This window comes from Zonotrichia albicollis, chromosome 6 (assembly GCF_047830755.1).
Source record: "Zonotrichia albicollis isolate bZonAlb1 chromosome 6, bZonAlb1.hap1, whole genome shotgun sequence".
NCBI lineage: Eukaryota > Metazoa > Chordata > Aves > Passeriformes > Passerellidae > Zonotrichia > Zonotrichia albicollis.
Genome location: NC_133824.1, coordinates 17,102,347 through 17,121,564, shown reverse-complemented (window position 1 = coordinate 17,121,564; position 19,218 = coordinate 17,102,347). Strand labels below are relative to the sequence as shown.

The 19,218-nt window shown below is 39.8% G+C and overlaps 2 protein-coding genes across 2 annotated transcripts; one reads left to right on the top strand and one right to left on the bottom strand.

Moving 5' to 3' along the window:
- Positions 1-120: 120 nt before the first annotated feature.
- TRAPPC6B (trafficking protein particle complex subunit 6B) lies at positions 121-5,649 on the bottom strand. The gene is made up of 6 exons (XM_005479820.4): positions 4,940-5,649; positions 4,792-4,859; positions 3,611-3,728; positions 2,092-2,175; positions 968-1,061; positions 121-305 (listed from the first exon to the last, which is right to left on the bottom strand). The coding sequence occupies exons 1-6, from the start codon at positions 5,018-5,020 to the stop codon at positions 274-276; spliced, it is 477 nt and encodes a 158-aa protein (XP_005479877.1). The 5' UTR covers positions 5,021-5,649; the 3' UTR covers positions 121-273.
- A 281-nt stretch (positions 5,650-5,930) lies between these two features.
- Positions 5,931-15,961, top strand: PNN (pinin, desmosome associated protein). The gene is made up of 9 exons (XM_005479819.2): positions 5,931-6,127; positions 6,405-6,476; positions 7,138-7,206; positions 8,328-8,400; positions 8,484-8,578; positions 10,496-10,577; positions 12,168-12,323; positions 12,406-12,544; positions 13,570-15,961. Exons 1-9 carry the CDS (start codon positions 6,015-6,017, stop codon positions 14,853-14,855), a joined length of 2,085 nt encoding a protein of 694 aa, XP_005479876.2. The 5' UTR covers positions 5,931-6,014; the 3' UTR covers positions 14,856-15,961.
- The last annotated feature ends 3,257 nt before the right edge of the window (positions 15,962-19,218 follow it).

Below are 19,218 nucleotides of genomic sequence, written 5' to 3'. Positions count from 1 at the left end.
CTGGTCTTCCAGGCTCTTTTGGTAATTGAAAGGTTTTGCTGAATATATAGAGTACATGGCTTTTACCATGTATAAATTATTACTTTTGTATAGAATAAATTTCATACCAAGACACAAGCATAGTGTGTTAAGTTATTTCTATGAGCATTTATTATATAGTTTGGAATTGTGCTGCACACTGCTATAATTTACATGTTATATACAAGAATGAGCCAAGATACTGAATCCACATACAAAGGCTTTTTAAAGTAGATACCCAGATTTGAATGTGCTCTACATCTTCTGTATCATCACCTGAAATTTACCTGCAGGAAAAGCAGAGTCAGATTACCATTAAATTATTTCTCCAAGTCATTATTTTCTTGTAAAATTTTTTTCAAAGAAATAGTAAGAAACATTTCATTTTTACAGTTTAATTGTAAGCAGTTGAGCCATTATTTAAATTTAGCATTAATTAATTGAGCCATTATTTAAATTTAGCATTTAAATTTTAATTCCACGCTGAACAGCTTCTCTCTTTTCTTTTTGTCTGTAAGTTGACCGTGTCCCGCACCACAGAAGTTTTGTCAGCTAAACCTAAAATTTGTGCTAAATCTGTGGAAACTTTTAATTGAGCAGCTTATGTAGTTACAATGGTCTTTACTTACTAACATCCTTAATGAGTCCTATAGAGAAAGAGCTTGTGCAAATAACCTTCTGGACACACATCCTTACACATTTGATGCTTCTAAATTTAAATACAACTTTTTAGTTTTACTTTTCACTCAACATCATGGAGGATTCTCCTCTACCAGTATTTTCTAAATACTAAAGGATATAGTAACAAGCCATATCCTGAAGTTCACATGGACTCCTATGGCCCAGCAGCTTCAAACAAATCCCACCTCGAAAAATGCTTATAACAGCAACACAAAGTCAGGAAAGTTACCAAGTGAGCTAATAATTGAATACTCCAAGTACTACTTACATGCAGGCATTGATGAAACTTCAGCTGTTACGATACTCTTTATTCCCAGATTTGATAGGCCTCCTCTGATTAGTCCACAGGTGAATGCTAAATACTGAATAAAAAGTTGCACTTAAAATGAGTGTCAACAGTGAAGCTTGTTGATAAAGATTGAAAACAAGTACTCAAGAACACAATACTTGGAGAACAGAAAACCATGGAGGTTTTGAGAGACTTTGTCAGGTCTCTAATAGATGAAAGCTCCAATATTTGGTAGAGTGGAGCTCACTACACAGATTGTTCTCATTATTTCGTATTTTTAGTCACCTTCTCTTTCCATTCAACCTGTAGGAACTTAATATCCTTAAAACAATTATTCCCAAGACTTGGCTGAAATTAGCAACTGGTACTGAAGTCAACAAAGGACATACAGTCCAAGACAGCATTCTTGTGCAGGCCATACCTTAGAATACAAACACGTGCAGATATTTAAAATGTGTGTTGCAAAATAGAAGAAACATTTCACCAAACACAAAAAAAAAATCCCAAGGACACAGCCAGTTGGGAGGACTAAGATCAAGAATTAAGAAACCATAAAATAGATCTGAAAGCCCCATTTTTTAATCCACCTGAGCCAAAGTGCTCTATGATAGGTTTTGCAGAGGGACTGATTTTACCTGAACCATTACCATAACTCAGCATCTGCACTCAAAACTATTTTTAATTGGTGGAAAATCTTTCTGAACATTCACATCACCTCAGAACCTTGTTATATGTAACAAATAGCATCTTTCACATGTGTTTTGGGAATTTTAAAGAAAGTTTCTGAAAACACATGTTTCCTGAAGAGAAAGAATCTGTGTGACAGTGGCAGGCAGTGGCAGACAAGCACTGGCACCATGAAGTAACTCAAATATAACAGCAGCAAGTTTCACAATAACCAAGACCATTTTCTGAACTATAAATCAAATCCACCCTTCTAAAACAGGGTGCCTTGCTAAGAAGCACACAGGTTCTGAAGGCAGATCTTTAGGTGCCCTTCAGAAGAGTTTGTACCCATTTAATTACAAAATGTAAAGTTATTAACAGATGAAGGTAATGGAAATGAAACTGGCAGACCTCCCCCGCACAGAATCAAAGGGTACCTTTGGTGCATGTTCTAAATACTGCTTTCCTGCAGACATTTGTGTCAAGAGACGGAATTTATTGTCTTGAAGGACGTAAATACCCTGTTTAAAAAGAAAAATTGAGGGGTTTAGTTAAATGTGCAGTGATATCAAACCCACGTTTTCTGTGGATTTGATTTGTAGATAAAATATATATGATCTCAGGCTGAAAAATAAAATTGTAGATTAAGACATATGTGATTTAAGTTTAGATTGTATTATTTACTTACTTACTTTACTTAAGGAATATCAAAAGAAAATTTTGCTAATTGTGAGTATACAAAAAAAAAACTTCTAGATAATAATATGATTTTACCCCTAAAAATGTTTATGTACATTTCTTCTAGAAAGTCTTTGGTAATATATCAAATGCATACTGATTTTTACATTCAAATATCCATCTTTACTGGGTTTTGCATATCTCTATTCTTATTCTCAAATTCAGTGGGAATTATTTTCTTAATAGCAATACAGGCAACTACACCCAGCAGACAATCAAAGTTAAAGTCTGGTGTTTTCTACAATACAATTCAGTGCAACAATATGCATCTTAATAAATCAGGTATAAACACAGTATGGCTTTAGCTACACCTGCCATGTTAATTTCCTTGCTATTGACTGTGCTACTTCAGAATTTCCTAAGACTTGAACTTAAATTAAGGCTGCATATACAACTAAGACCCTTAAGCTCAATACTGCAGCTTTTTTGAACTTAAACCCCAGATTTCTAAAGTAATAATTATCTCTTATTACTTGATAAGTCACTGAAAAACATTTTATTTGGCACAATCGGAATACAAATTCTCTTCTTCCTAATTTGACACAACAGGGAAATGGCCATAAGGAAACCAAGTGATTCAATTAGGAAAACGATTGTTTACTCTAGTAAAATGGCTGCTTAAGTTATTTTGATCTGGCTTTAAGAACTGTGGCTGTTGATACAGGAAAGCACATGGATACAGCACAATGTCACCAACTTGCAAATCTGACAAGTTTCTCCACTGTTTCTTATACAGGTATTTTCAATAGATTACAACTGTCTCAACTGTTGAAAACTCTTAACATTCTTCAAACTAAAAAAAATTACTTCACTGCAGGTATTTTATTTAAATAGGTGTTTAGAGAATAACATCACTTTTTCACTATTTTTACTAACATTTATTAAGAGACAGATTAAAAAGTTCTTGTTTAAATGTTAATCAACTCTAATTATTACTGTTCTTTCTGTCACACTGCAACAGTGCTTATGAAATTCAAAGCATTTAGTCTTTTCAAACAGGGTGGCAATAAAAACATCATAGGCAATTTTTAAATTGTACTCTAAAGCTGCATGATAACATGAATATTGAAAAACAAGCTTTTTAAACAAAACAAATATGGAACATTTTGAGTTTCTTATCTGGTGATTAGTTTTAGACCAAGAAAAATAAAAAATGCACTAGCAACTCAAAACTCTCACCACCTTTCTAAGTTAAATCTAAATCTACAGCATTAGTACCTGGTGATTAGTCCTTAGGTTATCTATTTGTTTTTTGAATACCGTTGTCCAAAAGTCTTTGCAAATGAACTTCATAATATCTAATTCATCCTTGAATCTGGCAGTGTCTTTTGTAAACCTAAGAGAAAAGTGAGAAATATATCAATAATCATGGCACACATAACCTGACCAATTAAACATAGAAGTATTTTTAATGGTACTATACAGCAACATTTTTGAGGCTATTATAGAAATTAGTTTTCCAACCATTGCACAGTATCATTGTAGCCTCACTGTCCATTCATCAAGTATTTTAATTTAAGAGCAACACAGTGTTATCTTAATATCTGCAATATGATAGCACAATAAATTGTTTTAATTCCATGATTATCAAACATAGTTGACATACAGAAAGGTGGAAAGTGCTCCATCAGTTTTATCTTCAAAACAGTAACTAAATAGAAGATAAATAAAATGCTCACATCTATACTACTTCTTGAAAGGTAGAAGTAGGTAATTCTTCCTTCAACTAGGCAAAAGAGCTCTAACATTGGCCCAAGTATATAAAACTTGTTCCCATTTCTCAGAAGGAACGTCTTTCTCTTGCTTATTTCAGATCCTCACTGAGGGTCTTTATCTGGCACTAAAGGCCCACTTTATTCAACAAAAGCATGACTCAGAAACCCAGGAGTCTGCACACGACCTCGGAACGAGGGCGCTGGAGTGGCATCGCCGGTCCCCAAAGGGCCCGAGCTGCTCAGCCGTGGAGTCGCAAGGGCTGAGGGCACTTAACAAAAACGAAATACAGTGAGGACCAATCACAAAATTATGCTCAAGAAGTAAATCAGAAAAAGAATGAAGTCACAAAACGTACCAGAAGCAGGAAACATGCAAAAGTCTACACAAAGTAGAATTAAAGATAATTTTAAGTATTAAAAGTAACCATGTACCCTGACTCGGTTTTCATGACGGGAAGCACTAGGAAAACAACACACTCCAAAACTGTCCCGTGATACACAAACACAGGTCCTCACAAGAATGAAATACGAAAAGAGGAGACGCCAGAACGACTGATGGTAAGAGGAACGCACTCTCCGTCCAGCCAAACCAGCGCGCCTTGCCCGGGCAGGTGTGCTCTGCCGGCGCGGTGAAAGCCCCGAGAACGAGCAGCGGCTGCCAGGGCCCGCCGGGACTGGACTCACCTCTCGATGAGCCCCTGCCCGACGCGGAAGCCCATGCTCTCCAGCTTGGTGGTGCAGCGCCCGTTCTCCTACAAGACACAAGGGCCCGGCCACAGCGTCAGCCCCGGCCGCTGCCGGCCGGCCCCGGGGCGGCCCCGGCCCCACTCACCCCTTCGCCCTGCTCGGCGGCGCGGTACAGCCCCGCCACCATCTCGCTGTGCAGCAGCAGGAACAGCGCCTCGTCCGCCATCGCCGGGGCCGCCGTCCCTTCCGGGCGGGCCCGGACACCCACGGGAGATCCCGGCCGAGGCCCAACAGTACCGGCCGGGCCGGGGAGTCTCTGGGAAAGGGGCTCTCAGGTTAAGGCTCTGTACAGTCCGCGGACTCGGGCACCGCCGGCAGCGCAGGGTCCTGAGCGAGGGCCGAGGCCGGGGATTAAACGCGCCCCGCCGGCGGAGCTGCCCCGCCCACCCTACTGCTGGAGCCAGGCGGGGCGTGCGTGTGTCACTGCCTCCGAGAGAGCGTCCGTGCCTTCCCCTGCCCGCAGCGGGGAGCCGCAGAGCGAAGTCGGCTGCAGCCGGGGAAGAGCGTGGTTTAACGCCTCGCCGCCGCCCCGGGCGCCATGTCTGACGCGCAGCGCGGAGCTGCCCTGCCACGGCAGTGCGGGACTGCCCTCCAAGCCGCTCCGGGCGGGATGGGAGGGCCCGTCGGGCAACCACCACAGCCAGCGCCAAGTAACGGCCCTGTCTATTGGCTCGCCGGGCACAGGCGCCTCTGGTAGCTCAGCGCTGATTGGCTCTCACCCGAATCCCCAGCGTGCCGGCTCCTCGGCCCCATTGAGGAAAGCAGGATGTGTCCTGGGCGGGTGGGAACAAGTGGCCTCGAAGTGGTTTTCTGATTGGGCTACGAGGAAATGAGGCTTGAGTTCTTATTAGCTCTGTGTCATGTCACTCCGGCCGCCCCCCTCATTGATTCGTCGAGCTAGCAGGGAGAGCCTTCCGCTAGTTGGGCGGCCGAGATGCCAGTCTGCCTCCAGGCTCTGTGATTGGTGGCCCCTTTTGGCGAGCCACCCTGGTGGGCGTGCCCCTTCCTCTCGTGCCCGGTGATTGGCGGTCAGAGGGGGCCAGCGGGGTGCGATTGGCTGCGCCGTCCGGGCCCGCGGCCGCCGGAGTGGGCGGGGCCTGTCCCCCCTGTTTCCCAGCGCTGCCTCGCGCGGGGCCCGGCCAGGCCGCGCGGCGGGCGGGATGGCGGTGGCGGTGCGTGCGCTGCAGGAGCAGCTGGAGAAAGCCAAGGAAAGCCTCAAGCACGTGGACGAAAATATCCGCAAGCTCACGGGCCGGGACCCCAATGATGTGAGGTGAGCCAGGCGGGGAGCGCCCGGCGCGCCGCTGTCCCGCCAAGGAAGGGCCGGGCGGCGGGGGGGGGGGGGGCGCGCGTCGGGCCTGCAGGGCGGGCGGCGCGGAGCCGGCCGGGGATTCCCGCGTCCCTGTGCGGGCCGTGCCCGCCCCGTTGGTGCGGCGATGGGGCAGCTGTGCCCCGCGGGGGTGGGGCACGGCCGCGGAGCGCCCGACGGAACGGCCGCAGGCCTGTTGGGCCGGACGGGCAGCGCTAACAGCGCTCACTGTCTCTTGCAGGCCCCCCCAAAACAGGCTGCTAGCCCTCGCAGGCCCCGGTGGAGGTAGAGGCCGTGGGAGCTTATTGCTAAGGTAAGGAGGCGCAGAACGGGCAGCGGAGTTTCATCCATCTCTTCCCTCGCAGTGGTTCGTGCCATCGCGCTCAGTGCCGTGCGTTCCTCATTTACCTCCGCTCGCTGCGGTACTGTTCGAATGAGCGCCAGAGCTGCCCTACCGGGCCTTGGCGGTTAAGTTTAAAAAAACTCTTCGCTTTTGAGTTGCAGCAAGTCTAAATGGGTGGCTTTCCCCGGCCTTCTCAACTGTTAGGCTGAAAAATAAGGGGAAACATCAAAATGAAGGGTGATATTGTGTGGTGGCTGGGACCTTGTCTTTCAAATCGTTCAAAATCAGTCTCTTGCTGATGTAAAAACTGGTTGGTGTTTTAGGAGGGATTTTAAAACACATGTGGATAAAACGACACCTTGAAAATTAATGCAGATAAGATTATTTGAACACAATAGGATGCTTGTTTCAGTGTAGCTGCTCAGTTCAATAAGTGCAGAAATTCAAGGTGAAATTAGATGCAACATGTTTGAACACTTCACTGCAGTGCTAACAGTAAATGGTGATTGAGCTGAGTAAAATTTATATTTAATTGTGACTATAAAGCAAAATTATAGTTCAATTGTGCAGACTTTAAGTCATCTAGGGATTAACCTAACTTGTTCTAAGAGCACAAGTGTTTTCCTTCTAGGCGTGGATTCTCGGATAGTGGAGGAGGACCCCCAGCCAAACAGAGGGATCTTGAAGGTGCATCCAGTAGGTGAGTGCAAAAACTAATGCAGCCAACTTGCTTTTCTGAATGAGAATTTGTAACAGTAAACAAAAAACTGGTAATAACTGGGACTTTCACTGTCTTCTTTGGAGATTACTTATTGAAGACTTGTTGGGAATAATTTGGGTGACAGCAAATCATTCCATGAAATCTCTTTCTACCTTAGAGCGATGTAAAGATGGTAGCAATAATATAAAGATATAGCAATACAAAGGTATTTGTAATTTTTTGGTTTTATTTGGCGTACAGTCTGCTATATTACATTCTTCTTAGTTGTGACATTTGTTTGTAGTGAACACAAATTTCATTATGACTGAGACCTGTTCAATTACTTGAATACAGGCAATGTGACAATGGACTCGGGTTTTGAACTTTCACATCTGATTGCAAATCCATCAGATGTGAGTCATAATTGTGAGTTTAAGTGCTGTGCACACTTAATGTGCAGTGGTAGTTCTCAGCCAAAGCAAAGCTTGCTTTGGAATTTTTGAGTTAGTGGAAAATGAAGCTGGGAAACAGGAAAGTGCTGTGCCACAAATCTGAAAAGGAAAGCTGAAAATTACTTCAACTTTAATTATTTATTTTAGGATTTCTTTGATTTAAATTATTTAAGTTGTTCTTTGTTAAAGCCTTAGTTCATACATGTCTCAAGTGCTAATCCCTCTGCCTCTCTCCCATAGGTATTTGGTAGGTAACTTGAACAGCATTTCCTGTTTAAGAAATTATACCAACCTTTCCATGTCAATGCATTTAAATCTGTCTCGTGAGCCCTTTTTATACCAGCAGCCATTTTAGAGGTTTCTGGAAATGCACAAACATTTAAAAGAATAAATTCCAAATGTATTTTTTAAAGTTAAATATGGTATTTGTGGATTCTTCTGTTTTTATTGCTCTGCAAGTTGTATTAAAATTTAAACTGTTCTGTCTCATTGATTTTCATCAACAATAGATTCTTTCTGTAAAATGTTACTTACTGGCTGTTAGAACAGTGGGGAGATTTTCACCCAAGTGTTGGTTCTTCTGACTAGACACACTTTTGTTTTTCTCATGCTGGAAGGGATTCTCTCCTAAATAAACATTCTCTAATGACCACTGGCTTTCTTCCTCAGGCTGGGTGGAGAACGTCGGACAAGAAGAGAATCACGCCAAGAAAGCGACGCAGAGGATGATGATATTAAAAAGGTAATGTATAGTAAATGGAGCTATGCAAGAGGAAACCCACCTGCAGCAGGATGAACAAAGTAGTTTGTTTTTCTTTCTTGTAGCCAGCGTTGCCATCTTCTGTTGTTGCTACCTCCAAAGAGCGAACACGTCGAGACCTTATACAAGATCAAAATATGGATGAGAAAGGAAAACAAAGGTATGCAGAAATCTCTTTTACACTAACGTGGTACTTTTGAGTTCGAAAGTCATAGAAAGTTGCTTTAGATTTAAAAGATATTGCACACAAGCTGTTGTGTACCAGAGATTATGTTGAAGAGTTACCATTATGGTATAAAATTTAATTTTAAAAGTTAAATATATCTCTGAAAATATTTCACAAGCAGCAACCTGTGCGTTGTTCTCATAACTGACATGGATTCTACTTTTCGGGCCACCTACAGGAGCAGGTTTGCTAGTGCTAGTGTTTTAACGTCATTTGAGTAAGACAGAAATATCTGTACTTTCATTGGTTACTTAATGTCTTGGATTATTACAGCTGTCTTGGCTCATCATTTATTTTGTTGGTTGAAGTAGGGTTTTGGGTATGGTTCCTTACTCCCTCTGCCTCTCTTTTTAAATGAACTAGTTTCATCATGTTTCTTTTCTTGTGCTACTTTGATTTCTTGTTGTGTGTACAGTCTTGCCTTCATTTCACCTGCAGCTTTTTAGATTCCTCCTATGTATATCTCCTTTTTCCTATATTTTATTTTTCTCAGGGCTGTTAAAATTCTAACTGAAATGCAGCGCTATTGCTAAGATGTATTGGAAAAGCAAATTTGCAGCTGTGTTTGACCTCCTGGCCTCTGTCCATTTCAGAATGCAAGTCACCTGGTGCAGTAGTAATTATACACCAAATAAACAGAAGAATTAGAACCAGAATAAGGAACTATAGACATCTTCTATATAAGTCCCCACAGATCAACTGGCACTTTGCTTATTTCTTTTCATTATAACCTCACTTAGAGTCTTCCTTTACTAGGTTCTAATTGTTTCCCATACAGGGAGACTTCAAAATTCTTACTGAACTTCCTAGAGCCTCAGGCACCAAAAGCTTGTTCCCTCAGAATTGTGGTTTTACTGCTTTTCAGTTCAGTAGTCTCTAGGGAGATGAGAACCAGTATTAGTCTCTATGAATTGTGGTGGAGGGAGCTTCTTTAAGAGGACAACATCCCCTGAACTCCTGATTTTGCTCAGTGTCTTCTGGGATGTCGTTCATATACAAACTTTCAGTGCACTTTCAGTGATCTCTGGCTTTCAATTTTTATCTGTTCTTGTTTCTATTACTTAATATACTTTTACCTTTCCATGTGAGGTTTGTGCCACTGTAATAGAGTGGTACTTAGGGAAGACAGTAGCATTTCCTTTCTCACTTTATCAGGTTAAAGGCAAAGAAGAAAGTCTGCATCAGGTTGTAAAGACTTAATTTGGGATTGAATAAAAATAAATTGAAGGTGAAAGTCAAGAAACTAGTTCTTGCTCAGAAGAAGGGAATTTGTTGAAGAATTTTACTTATTTTTCTCAAAGCAACACCTTATTGGATGAGAGCAATTCTGTTTTTATCCCACAGTGCAGTGTCTCATTGTTGGGCAGCTCTGATAGATAAGTTTTCACTCCCCTATGACTCCATTTCTCCTTAGTCTGAGCAGATTGTGGAGAGGGGGAGTGTATGCTTTTTAGAAAACCCAGTTTGCTCCCTTATTGATAGCTCACACTGTATTTACCTGACTTTTTTTCTTCAGTACTCTCTGCTTTAAGATTTTTTAAAAAATCTTAGTGTTATTATTTCTAAATGAAAAATGTGCAGCCTTCCAGTTTTGCCAGTGCTAGCTGTTCTGTGTTACACATAAGAGCTGTGTCTTACTCATAAGCAAAATGATATGTCACTGTAAATTATATCCTGGACTGTTGGCACAGTCAGTATGTCTTCTGTTGCTAATGGCCTTGGGTACTATTGGGCCTTTAAAAATAAGTATCCTTGAGATGGAAAGTTTCTCTGATTATTTATATAAATAAAAATCTTAGTACTTGAACTGAATCTCAAATTTCTTTTTGTTATGGGTTTGTTTTTTTTCAGGAATCGACGTATATTTGGCTTGCTGATGGGCACTCTTCAAAAATTTAAACAGGAGTCCACAGTTGCTATTGCTACTGAAAGGGTACTTACTTTAAATTCTATCAGATTGTAAATAATAAAGCAAAATTGTTTGCTTAAGTTATTTCAAGTAAGAATGAAAGTTCCCTACAGTGTAGGTTGCAGGTGCAGCAAATTGGTGAGATTGCGTGTAGGTTTTTGTTTGTCTCAACTCAGGGGAATGAGGGTGGGAGGCAGGAAAGGCATTCTTACCCTGACTTTGTAAGCCTGTTTCTGACCTTCGTGGAAGCAAAAAGGCAATGTTAAATGGAATTTAATCAGGTAAGTATTTAAGAAATCATAGGCTGTTTCTGGAAATAATAGTGATGCGGTATTGATGAAGCAGTGCCTACCCTGGTGTGTTCCAGATGTTTGAATTATAGCCAAGTATACAGAAATCTATGCTTTATTATGCTATCTGTCTAGAAATCTCTTTTCTGTTCCAGTACAGATAACCAGAATTTCTGATGTAATAAATAAACGTGTGATTGCACTGAAGCAAAGCCTTTGCATAGCTTAGTGATTACTTCAAAAAACTTGTATATGGGATGGTGGTAACTTTCTTCCTATTTAATTTGTGAAGGCTATGGTATTTGTTTACTGTTGCACTAAAGGAGTTATTTAGTTAACACTAATAACCTTGAGATTAAAAACAATGTTTTAAAGTTCGCATTTCAGCAGCCCAGTTGAAACAGATTTAAACTTAAAATGTTTTCTGTCTAATGACAGCCGAGCTGACTCAGAGTGCTGGTATTGATTGCTTTCAGATGCAGTATTTGGGTGGTTTACCTACCTTGTCATGTGGCACATAAGACCAAAGTTCACTTTTGCCTGCTTGCATTAGAACAAAAAGCTGTTTATCAGGATGGTCTAGAAACATGGAGTCCCTGTCTAATTTATAGCAGTATGTGTTTGCACAAAGAGACTTTGAAGAATTACTGCTCCTTACAAAATTTTTCTGAGAGTACCTATGGAGATCTTTTTTTTCATACATATACACTTGCTATAAATCAAAGTCAAGGCCTGAGGAGTTTTATAACACAGCTATTTTCTTGTCCAGGCAGTAAATTCTATATTTTTATGAACAGTTATTGTACGATCTGAGCACATGGCAGTCTAGGGTGTACAGACAGCATTCCTGGATAGTAGTAATATATATAATTAGCAGTTAATATGCTGGAAGTGTTCACAATCTAATTTTTGTTGACCTGCAGTCCTTCATTTATTTCTGGAGGAATTTAGTTCTTTCTCTCCCAAGTGGGAAATTTACCTGATTTCCCTGATAGTTCAAATACATTCCTTTTATTTTTCTGCCACTGGGGGAAAAAACCCAACTTATTGAAGCTTATATTGAAAATTTAAGTCCAAACTGAAAGATAGTAAAGCACGCAGAAATTCACAGGGCCCCATAACTATATAGTTAAACCAACAAAAAATTAGGTGCCAGCAAGCAGTGACACTCCTTTCTTTCATTAGCTGTAGTTTAGGAGGTATTTCGTAATGTGTTTTTAGGAATACCTTTAATGACGTAAATAATTGAAGATTTTTAAGTGAATCAAACTAGAACACTTTCTCTTCATGTAGGAAAAAAAATATTTTATCTCATTTATTTTAGCAAAAGAGACGACAAGAAATTGAGCAGAAACTTGAAGTGCAGGCAGAGGAAGAGAGAAAGCAAGTTGAAAATGAGAGGCGAGAACTGTTTGAAGAAAGACGTGCTAAACAGACAGAGCTGCGGTTATTGGAGCAAAAGGTTGAGCTTGCTCAGTTGGTGAGTTTTTGTTTTGGTCTTGATCTTTCTCTTGTTTCAACTATTCTTGTTTATCTCAGCATTATTTTCTTTTATTTTTCAGCAAGAAGAATGGAATGAACATAATGCTAAAATAATTAAATACATAAGAACAAAGACAAAACCTCATTTATTCTACATACCTGGCAGAATGTGTCCTGCTACGCAGAAGCTGATGGATGAGTCACAGAAAAAGATGAATGGTAAGGGTCTTTGTAGTACAGAGGTCCATGTTCTTGCCTCCCTTTGTTTGCCATACAAATTTATTTTAAGTCTATACTTAAATGCATGAATTTCATGCTTAAGACAAACTATATTCTTACACGGGTGTTCATCATAAGTGGAAATTACTCTTTCAGTGACTTATTTTTATATTGAATGGGATTTGATTCTCTTTCAAGAAGTCAAAAGATGCATATGCAGAATTTCAGAGGTATGTGTTTTAAACAGTCCTTTATATTGGCTTTAGTACCCAGATGTATCCAAGTGCAGCAGCTTCATTTTTGAAAAGGCAGATTCTGTGAAGATGCAAGGAACTGCAGGTGTTTACAAAGCATTTGAGAAGTTCTTTCTTAAGCATACCATTAGAAATTTCTGATGATTTTTTTTTACCTCAATGTGTGTTCATTTCTGTTTCACAGGATGACTATATTTTTCTTTTGGAGAACAATTTAAAATGCTCCGATTGATGGTAGTCTTACTGTTCTTCTTTTATTAAACTAAGAATGTATTGGTTTGGTTTTTTTCTTAGGTGCTTTTCTTTCTCTTGTGGGGTTGGGGGGGTAAGAGAAGATAGCTCACCTGTCTGGATAGCCTACAGTAATTAGGCTTTCTTAATACCTATCTAGCTTTTTGCCTTTTTTTTTACTGTCTTTTGTTTGCCTTAGGAAGTATAACCTTAATAGGTAAATACTGGGAAATTAAGGTGTTCTTTTGATATACTGTTGGTTAGTTGGATTTTAATGAGGTCAAAAAGTTTTTGTTAGCTTAGATTTAGGGCTTTGCTGTTCGAATACTCAGCTGAGCTTACTCTCCCCTGTGCTTTGTTTTCTTAAGGTAACTAGCAGTTTTTTCCATTGTGCATTAATGGCTTGCTACTTCAAAAAGGACAAGATTGCAGTGTTTATAACTTGAACAATTTGATAACTTACTAGCTCATAGTTAAAGGGTAAGTAGACTTCAGTGTCTGTACATTATCTTAACTCTTATTTATGCATTTATTCCCTAGCGCTCTTTGAAAGCAGGAGAAATGAATTTGCAGAGCAGATTAACAAAATGGAGGCCAGACCCAGAAGACAATCTGTGAAGGAAAAAGAACATCAGGAGGTGCAGAATGAAGAAAAGAAGGAAGAACAGAACAAGGAGCAGGAAGAGGGTAAGGTGGCTCAGCAGGTGGAAGAGATGGAGACAGGTAATCAGCACAATGATGTAGAAATGGAGGAGGTAGGGGAGGAAAAGGGAAAAATAGGTTCAGGTTCAGGGCATAGCGATGCAGAAAAAGAACAGGAAGAGGACGAGCAGAAACATGACATAGAGATGAAAGTAGAAGAGCCTACTGAGGTGAGGGAGAATGACAAGCAACAGGATGGTCAGCATGAGGAGGTCACAGTTATAAAAGAGGAAGGCGAAAACATTCAGCCTGTGGATAATGATCAGGATGTGGCTGAAATGAATGAGGCAGATAGTGTAGAACCCATAGAAAATGAAAATGGCAAAGAAATAGAAGCAGAAACAGAGTGTGATGCTCAGCCAGAAAAAGTGTGTAATGTTCCTTCTCCCAAGAAGGAGAAAGGTATCAAAACAGAAAATAATGCTGAACTGGAAGAAACACAGGAGAAAACACCTGAAGCTCAGACAGAATCAGTGGCTGAGGCTCTATCTCAGCCGCAGTCTGTGCCTCTAGCACAATCACCTCAATTGTCTCAGTCCACTCAGGATATAGAGCCCCAGACAGACAAGGATGAAAATGCTGTGGTGTCTGTAAAGGTGGTTGAAGCCCAGGCAGAGCAGAATCAGACACCGAGTGCAGAAAGTAAGAGTAAGACGAGGAGTAGGAGCAGGGGTAGGGCAGGGAACAAACCTGGTCATACCCGTAGCAGCAGCAGCAGTAGCAGTAGCACTTCCAGCAGTACTACCAGTGCAAGTAGTTCCAGTACTGGCAGCAGTTCCAGTCGGAGCAGTTCCACCAGCAGCAGCACTACCAGTGGGAGTACAAGCAGGGACAGCAGCAGCAGCAGCTCGAGCAGTAGTGAGAGCAGGAGTCGGAGCCGAGGCAGGGGCCATAACAGAGATAGAAAGCGCAGAAGGAGCACAGACAGGAAGCGAAGGGATGCTTCAGGAGTAGATAGAAGTCACAAGTCCTCAAAAGGTGGTAGTAGAGATACTAAAAGCTCAAAGGATAAAAGTTCAAGGTCTGATAGAAAGAGATCTATATCAGAAAGTAGTCGGTCAGGCAAGAGAACTTCACGGAGTGAAAGAGACCGTAAATCAGACAGGAAAGACAAAAGGCGTTAACAGAAGAGACCAAGCTTCCCTAGCCTAATCTTTGCAGCAGAAGATTATTTGAGTGAAAGGATTCCTTGTAAGGAGGAAGAGAAGGCTGCCTTAAGAATTGCATGCTGTAAAAAATCTTTTGGAAAAATGCAGACTGTTTACCAGGCATTCTTGTACTTTTTACATAATTTTGTAAAAGGTTACTTACCAAAATTATGTGAAGTTCCTGAAAATGTAAAAATAAAAGATTAACACTCCTTTGCATCTTTTTTTTAAATATCCTGTACTCATTAAGATTCTCTGTATATTTTAATAGGTATACCTTTAAAGTAGATGTGATCATTTCTTCTGTATCATACACTTTTTTTTGTAGAAATAAATGTGCATTTTAAATAAATTGTTTGAGATGTCCTGTTGACAATTAAATTCCCCTTTTTAGATTATATGTAGGAAGGCAGCATTGCAGAAAATATAAAATTTTGCCTTTCCCCTATATTCCTTGCAAGAATGAGCATTTTATGACCTAGCAAAGCAAATAATCTCTCCAGTGCTGGGTAGGAAGGCAAAGTAATTGATTTGAATCTGTACCTTTTGTTTTCTTCTGTAACTGCAGGCTCTTAGTCAATTCTGTCTATCTTCCAGTTTTATAAAAATTTCTTATCCATAGGCAAGCAGTAATTAAATGGGAATGTTAACACTGGCCAAGGTAGCTCAAGTCAGTCTGGAAAACCACTCTTGCCTGCTTTCTGCAGGTGCTTTGGTAGTATTTACATCTATGTTCTAGATATAGATAACCTCTTCAATGATGATCCTTGTTTTGGTGGCCAGTGGAAGAAAGACTTCCGTTTGCTTCTCAACCAGGATTCCTTTTGTTTTAGTTGCAGACTAATCTTTGATCCCTTCATACCACTAGGAATAATTACATTGCAGTGTTGGAGTTATCTGGGACTACCTAATACTAATGTTGTGTGCGTGCAAGAATGCTTTCTGAATGTATTTAATAAACCTAAGGTGGTATAGTGTTATCTATGAAGGTGAATACTGTTTTTATATAATTTTGTATGGAAAACAATAACATCTGTTGCTTTGTTCTGTACATGTGCAAATAAATGTGGCTTTGTAGACTACTTAACTCTCTTGTTGCCTATGATCTTTTCTATTAACAGGTGTATAATCTTAGGCTTTCTACATTTAAAGTATGAATTGTAATTGCAGGTGGCTGTACCTTACAAGCTCTGTTTCCACAATTATTCTTAAAGCTTTTAATTGTCTGTTAACTGACTATGAAACTGTAGTGCTCTAATCTATGTTGTCTTGACAGGAAGAGAATTGTGTTATCTGATACACCAAATCACAGATCAGGAAATCCTAGAAAGATTTCAGTATGGAAGGACACAAGCTGGGTTTAGTGTACGAAATGCCATGTCCACCCTGTTCTTCTGGAAGGTAGTTGCCAGGTTCTAGCTTGGAGGGTGTCAGTTTTCATCTGAACTCAACACTAGTGACAGATTTATGTGTTCTGCAATGCCTAATGTCATGACTTCAAGAAATGTGTCTAGTAAGGAATGGAGTGCAGCACAAATAGGCAGTGGGAAAACACAGGCTTCCCCTTTCTCAAGGACTTCAGATTCTTCAGTCCATTTGCTTCTTCAATATCTTATCTGCCTCTGTCTCTACAACAGAGTAATTTTTATTCTTGTCAGTATTTTCCAACAATGTTTCCTTCAGGGAATCTTGTGGTTTAATGTGGTATCTTTTCTGAAGGACAAACAAAAGTTCAAATGCCTTATTGAAGATGTTAAACAATGTTCTACCAAAAAACACCTTAATACTGACTAACTGAGCAAAATGTTACTGGTCTACATGTTTTGACTAATTTCAGGTTTCAGATTGCCTTTGGAAGCCATTGTAGTTTTTTCAATTAATTGCACTTTTTTGGTAACATTGAATAATTCTAACGTTTCTTATTTTGAGTTTGTGTGATTCACTGCTGTAGTGCATTTACAGGTTTAAATAGCTGGTACTTGAGTCAGTGTGCAAATCTGACCTCTTGTTTCAGAGCAACACATTAACAGTTTTTATGAAAACAATAGGACGGTGAGTCTGGTTGCTGAACTAAGGACTGGATTGATCACATTGTTTTAGGTTATATTCCCAGCTGCAATGTATTTTTGACTGTGAAAATACAGGAGCTTTGTTGCTGCATAGGAAGCTGATGATGTTATTGTTAATTTAATGTTTATTAGAAGAAACTTACTAACTACCATTGTCAAGCAGTGCCATTAATTGTTAGCCTTCCTAGATCTAAGCAGCTCAGTGTAATGTGAACATCAGTGTGTGATAACCTCAGAGTTTTCTAAAAGCTAAATATTCCAATGAATATTCCACTACAGAAATAGTGCAAGATGGTAATGTACTATTAGCACCATAAAGCAGCAGTGTGTCTAGTAACTGTTACATTTTCCTTCAAGGTCCCCTCCTCTTATCCTGAAACAATATCACAGCTGTGGATAGGAATGAGACCATGAAAATAGTTGACAACTTTAAGACATAATTTGATGGAACAGTTTGTATTTTCTATGTATTTAGTGCAGATAGCATAGGGGTAGGAAATGATTGAAACATTTTCTTATCCCTCTCTCACAATGGTGAGTGGAGATCAAAGGAAAAATGCCTTGTTCACTTTTCACTCCAGCAAAGTGGACAAAGGAACAATAGTTTTTCCATTTTCTAAGAATGAGGTAGAGATGCTTTATGTGAGCAGGGAATACACCATGTATGCTCTATGCCTGTCTTTTGAAGTGTTTCCATCAGGTGCTCCCTTGTAGCTTTCAGTATAGTTTAAGAAGGCAGTTGGTGGTTTGGCTGTTTTAGAACCTCTGCACTATGCACTGACTCTGTACTATAATTTGCTGGGTTTTTCTTCTATCCTGATGCACAGATAAGCTGGAATTCTCCAATAATGTGTTTTTCCACAGTGCTCCACTTGGAGTGCTTGTCAGAGTAGATGTTACACAGATTGTTCATTGAATATAAGCTGAAACATGACTTTGAATAAAAGGCATGCTTCTTCAAATTTCTGTTCCTTGGAGTAATGTCTTTGTGTTTGGAACACCTTCTTTATATTTTATTCAAAGGAAACCTGAACATAATTTTTCTGCAGCCAGTAGGTGTTAGAGAACTGAACAACCCCCTCCAGCAAAATTAATTTCAAAACCAGTAAATTTACAAATAGATTTCTGGAACATCTTTGATTCTCGGAAAAGTAATGGTCTTGTGATTAGGCCCCAGATATAAGATTCACGTTCAGCTGCTGATTTTATAGCAATTACTGTGGTACAACAGGGTAATCATACTCATTTAATGTATGTCAGAGATTCTCAAAATGAGTTGCCTGGTCAAAGAATTTCTTCTCTGAGAATATGTGTATTTAATGGGATCAAGTGCTGCAGCAGTGGTGCATTAGTATCGTATAGAGACGTGTGTTATGGAGGATGTTCAGTCTTGGGGGTTTTTTCTCCTGGTTCAGGCAGTTTTTATTACATGACCGTATTCTATTATATGGCAAAATGTGAGGTGTTCAAAGCTTGGAAATGTGTTCTCAAGATTCAACGTAATAAAAGTCACAACTTGCATGATTTTTTTGAAACATACTGTCAGTTGTCATGTCTGTGACTGTCTTTGTAACAGAGAAGTAACAGTGGCTTTTTCTTGCTACTTGTTATTCTGGTTGAAAAAATTGGTTTGGGTCTGGATGATGAATGACTTTTACTGCTTAGATTTGTCTAACTGGAAGAGTGAATTAGTATTACTTCCTCTTACTTATTTCTTAAAAGATACTTGTTTAAAGAAACTTTTGCAAAAAACCAAAATTTTGCTGACATGGCATTTTAAATGTAAAAGTCAACTTGTATTTTCATTCAAATATCCGAAGTCAAGAGAACTATATTATTAAACGTGCTTTACCTATGGACTATAATCTTCCACATATTATGCAATATTCTACACTGTGAAACTGCATCCTTTGTGGAGCCCTTTGGTGCTACCAAAACAGTATAGCCACAGCTGTATATTCTGTTTAGTATGAAATATATGTTAGGATAACTTCTACCAACTTCTGACATGCTTTAGTCTTTATTATCAATGCAGATACTGAATAGTCTAGGAAATGTAACATCTTCACTTCTACAAAGCCATGTCTGAAATGAGTCATCCAGTGTGCCATACTCCTCAGATTATTTCAATTACTCCATTAATTCTGATTCTTCTTTGAATTCTAGTACGCTTTAAGAGATGTCTGCTTTCTACTTCAGTAGTTACAGTTACTAATGTGTCATTGCAAATAAAAATAGTTCAGTTCTAATGAAAGATTTTGGAAATAGGT

Excerpts from the sequence above, each read along its gene's own strand:
- TRAPPC6B (XM_005479820.4), bottom strand. The coding sequence starts at position 5,020 with ATGGCGGACGAGGCGCTGTTCCTGCTGCTGCACAGCGAGATGGTGGCG. Across the intron at positions 1,062-2,091 it reads ATTTAGAACATGCACCAAAG|TATTTAGCATTCACCTGTGG; the intron begins GTACCCTTTGAT and ends CTTTTTATTCAG. Across the intron at positions 306-967 it reads AGTTTCATCAATGCCTGCAT|GTAAATTTCAGGTGATGATA; the intron begins GTAAGTAGTACT and ends CTTTTCCTGCAG.
- PNN (XM_005479819.2), top strand. The coding sequence starts at position 6,015 with ATGGCGGTGGCGGTGCGTGCGCTGCAGGAGCAGCTGGAGAAAGCCAAG. Across the intron at positions 10,578-12,167 it reads TTGCTATTGCTACTGAAAGG|CAAAAGAGACGACAAGAAAT; the intron begins GTACTTACTTTA and ends CATTTATTTTAG. Across the intron at positions 12,324-12,405 it reads AGGTTGAGCTTGCTCAGTTG|CAAGAAGAATGGAATGAACA; the intron begins GTGAGTTTTTGT and ends TTTATTTTTCAG.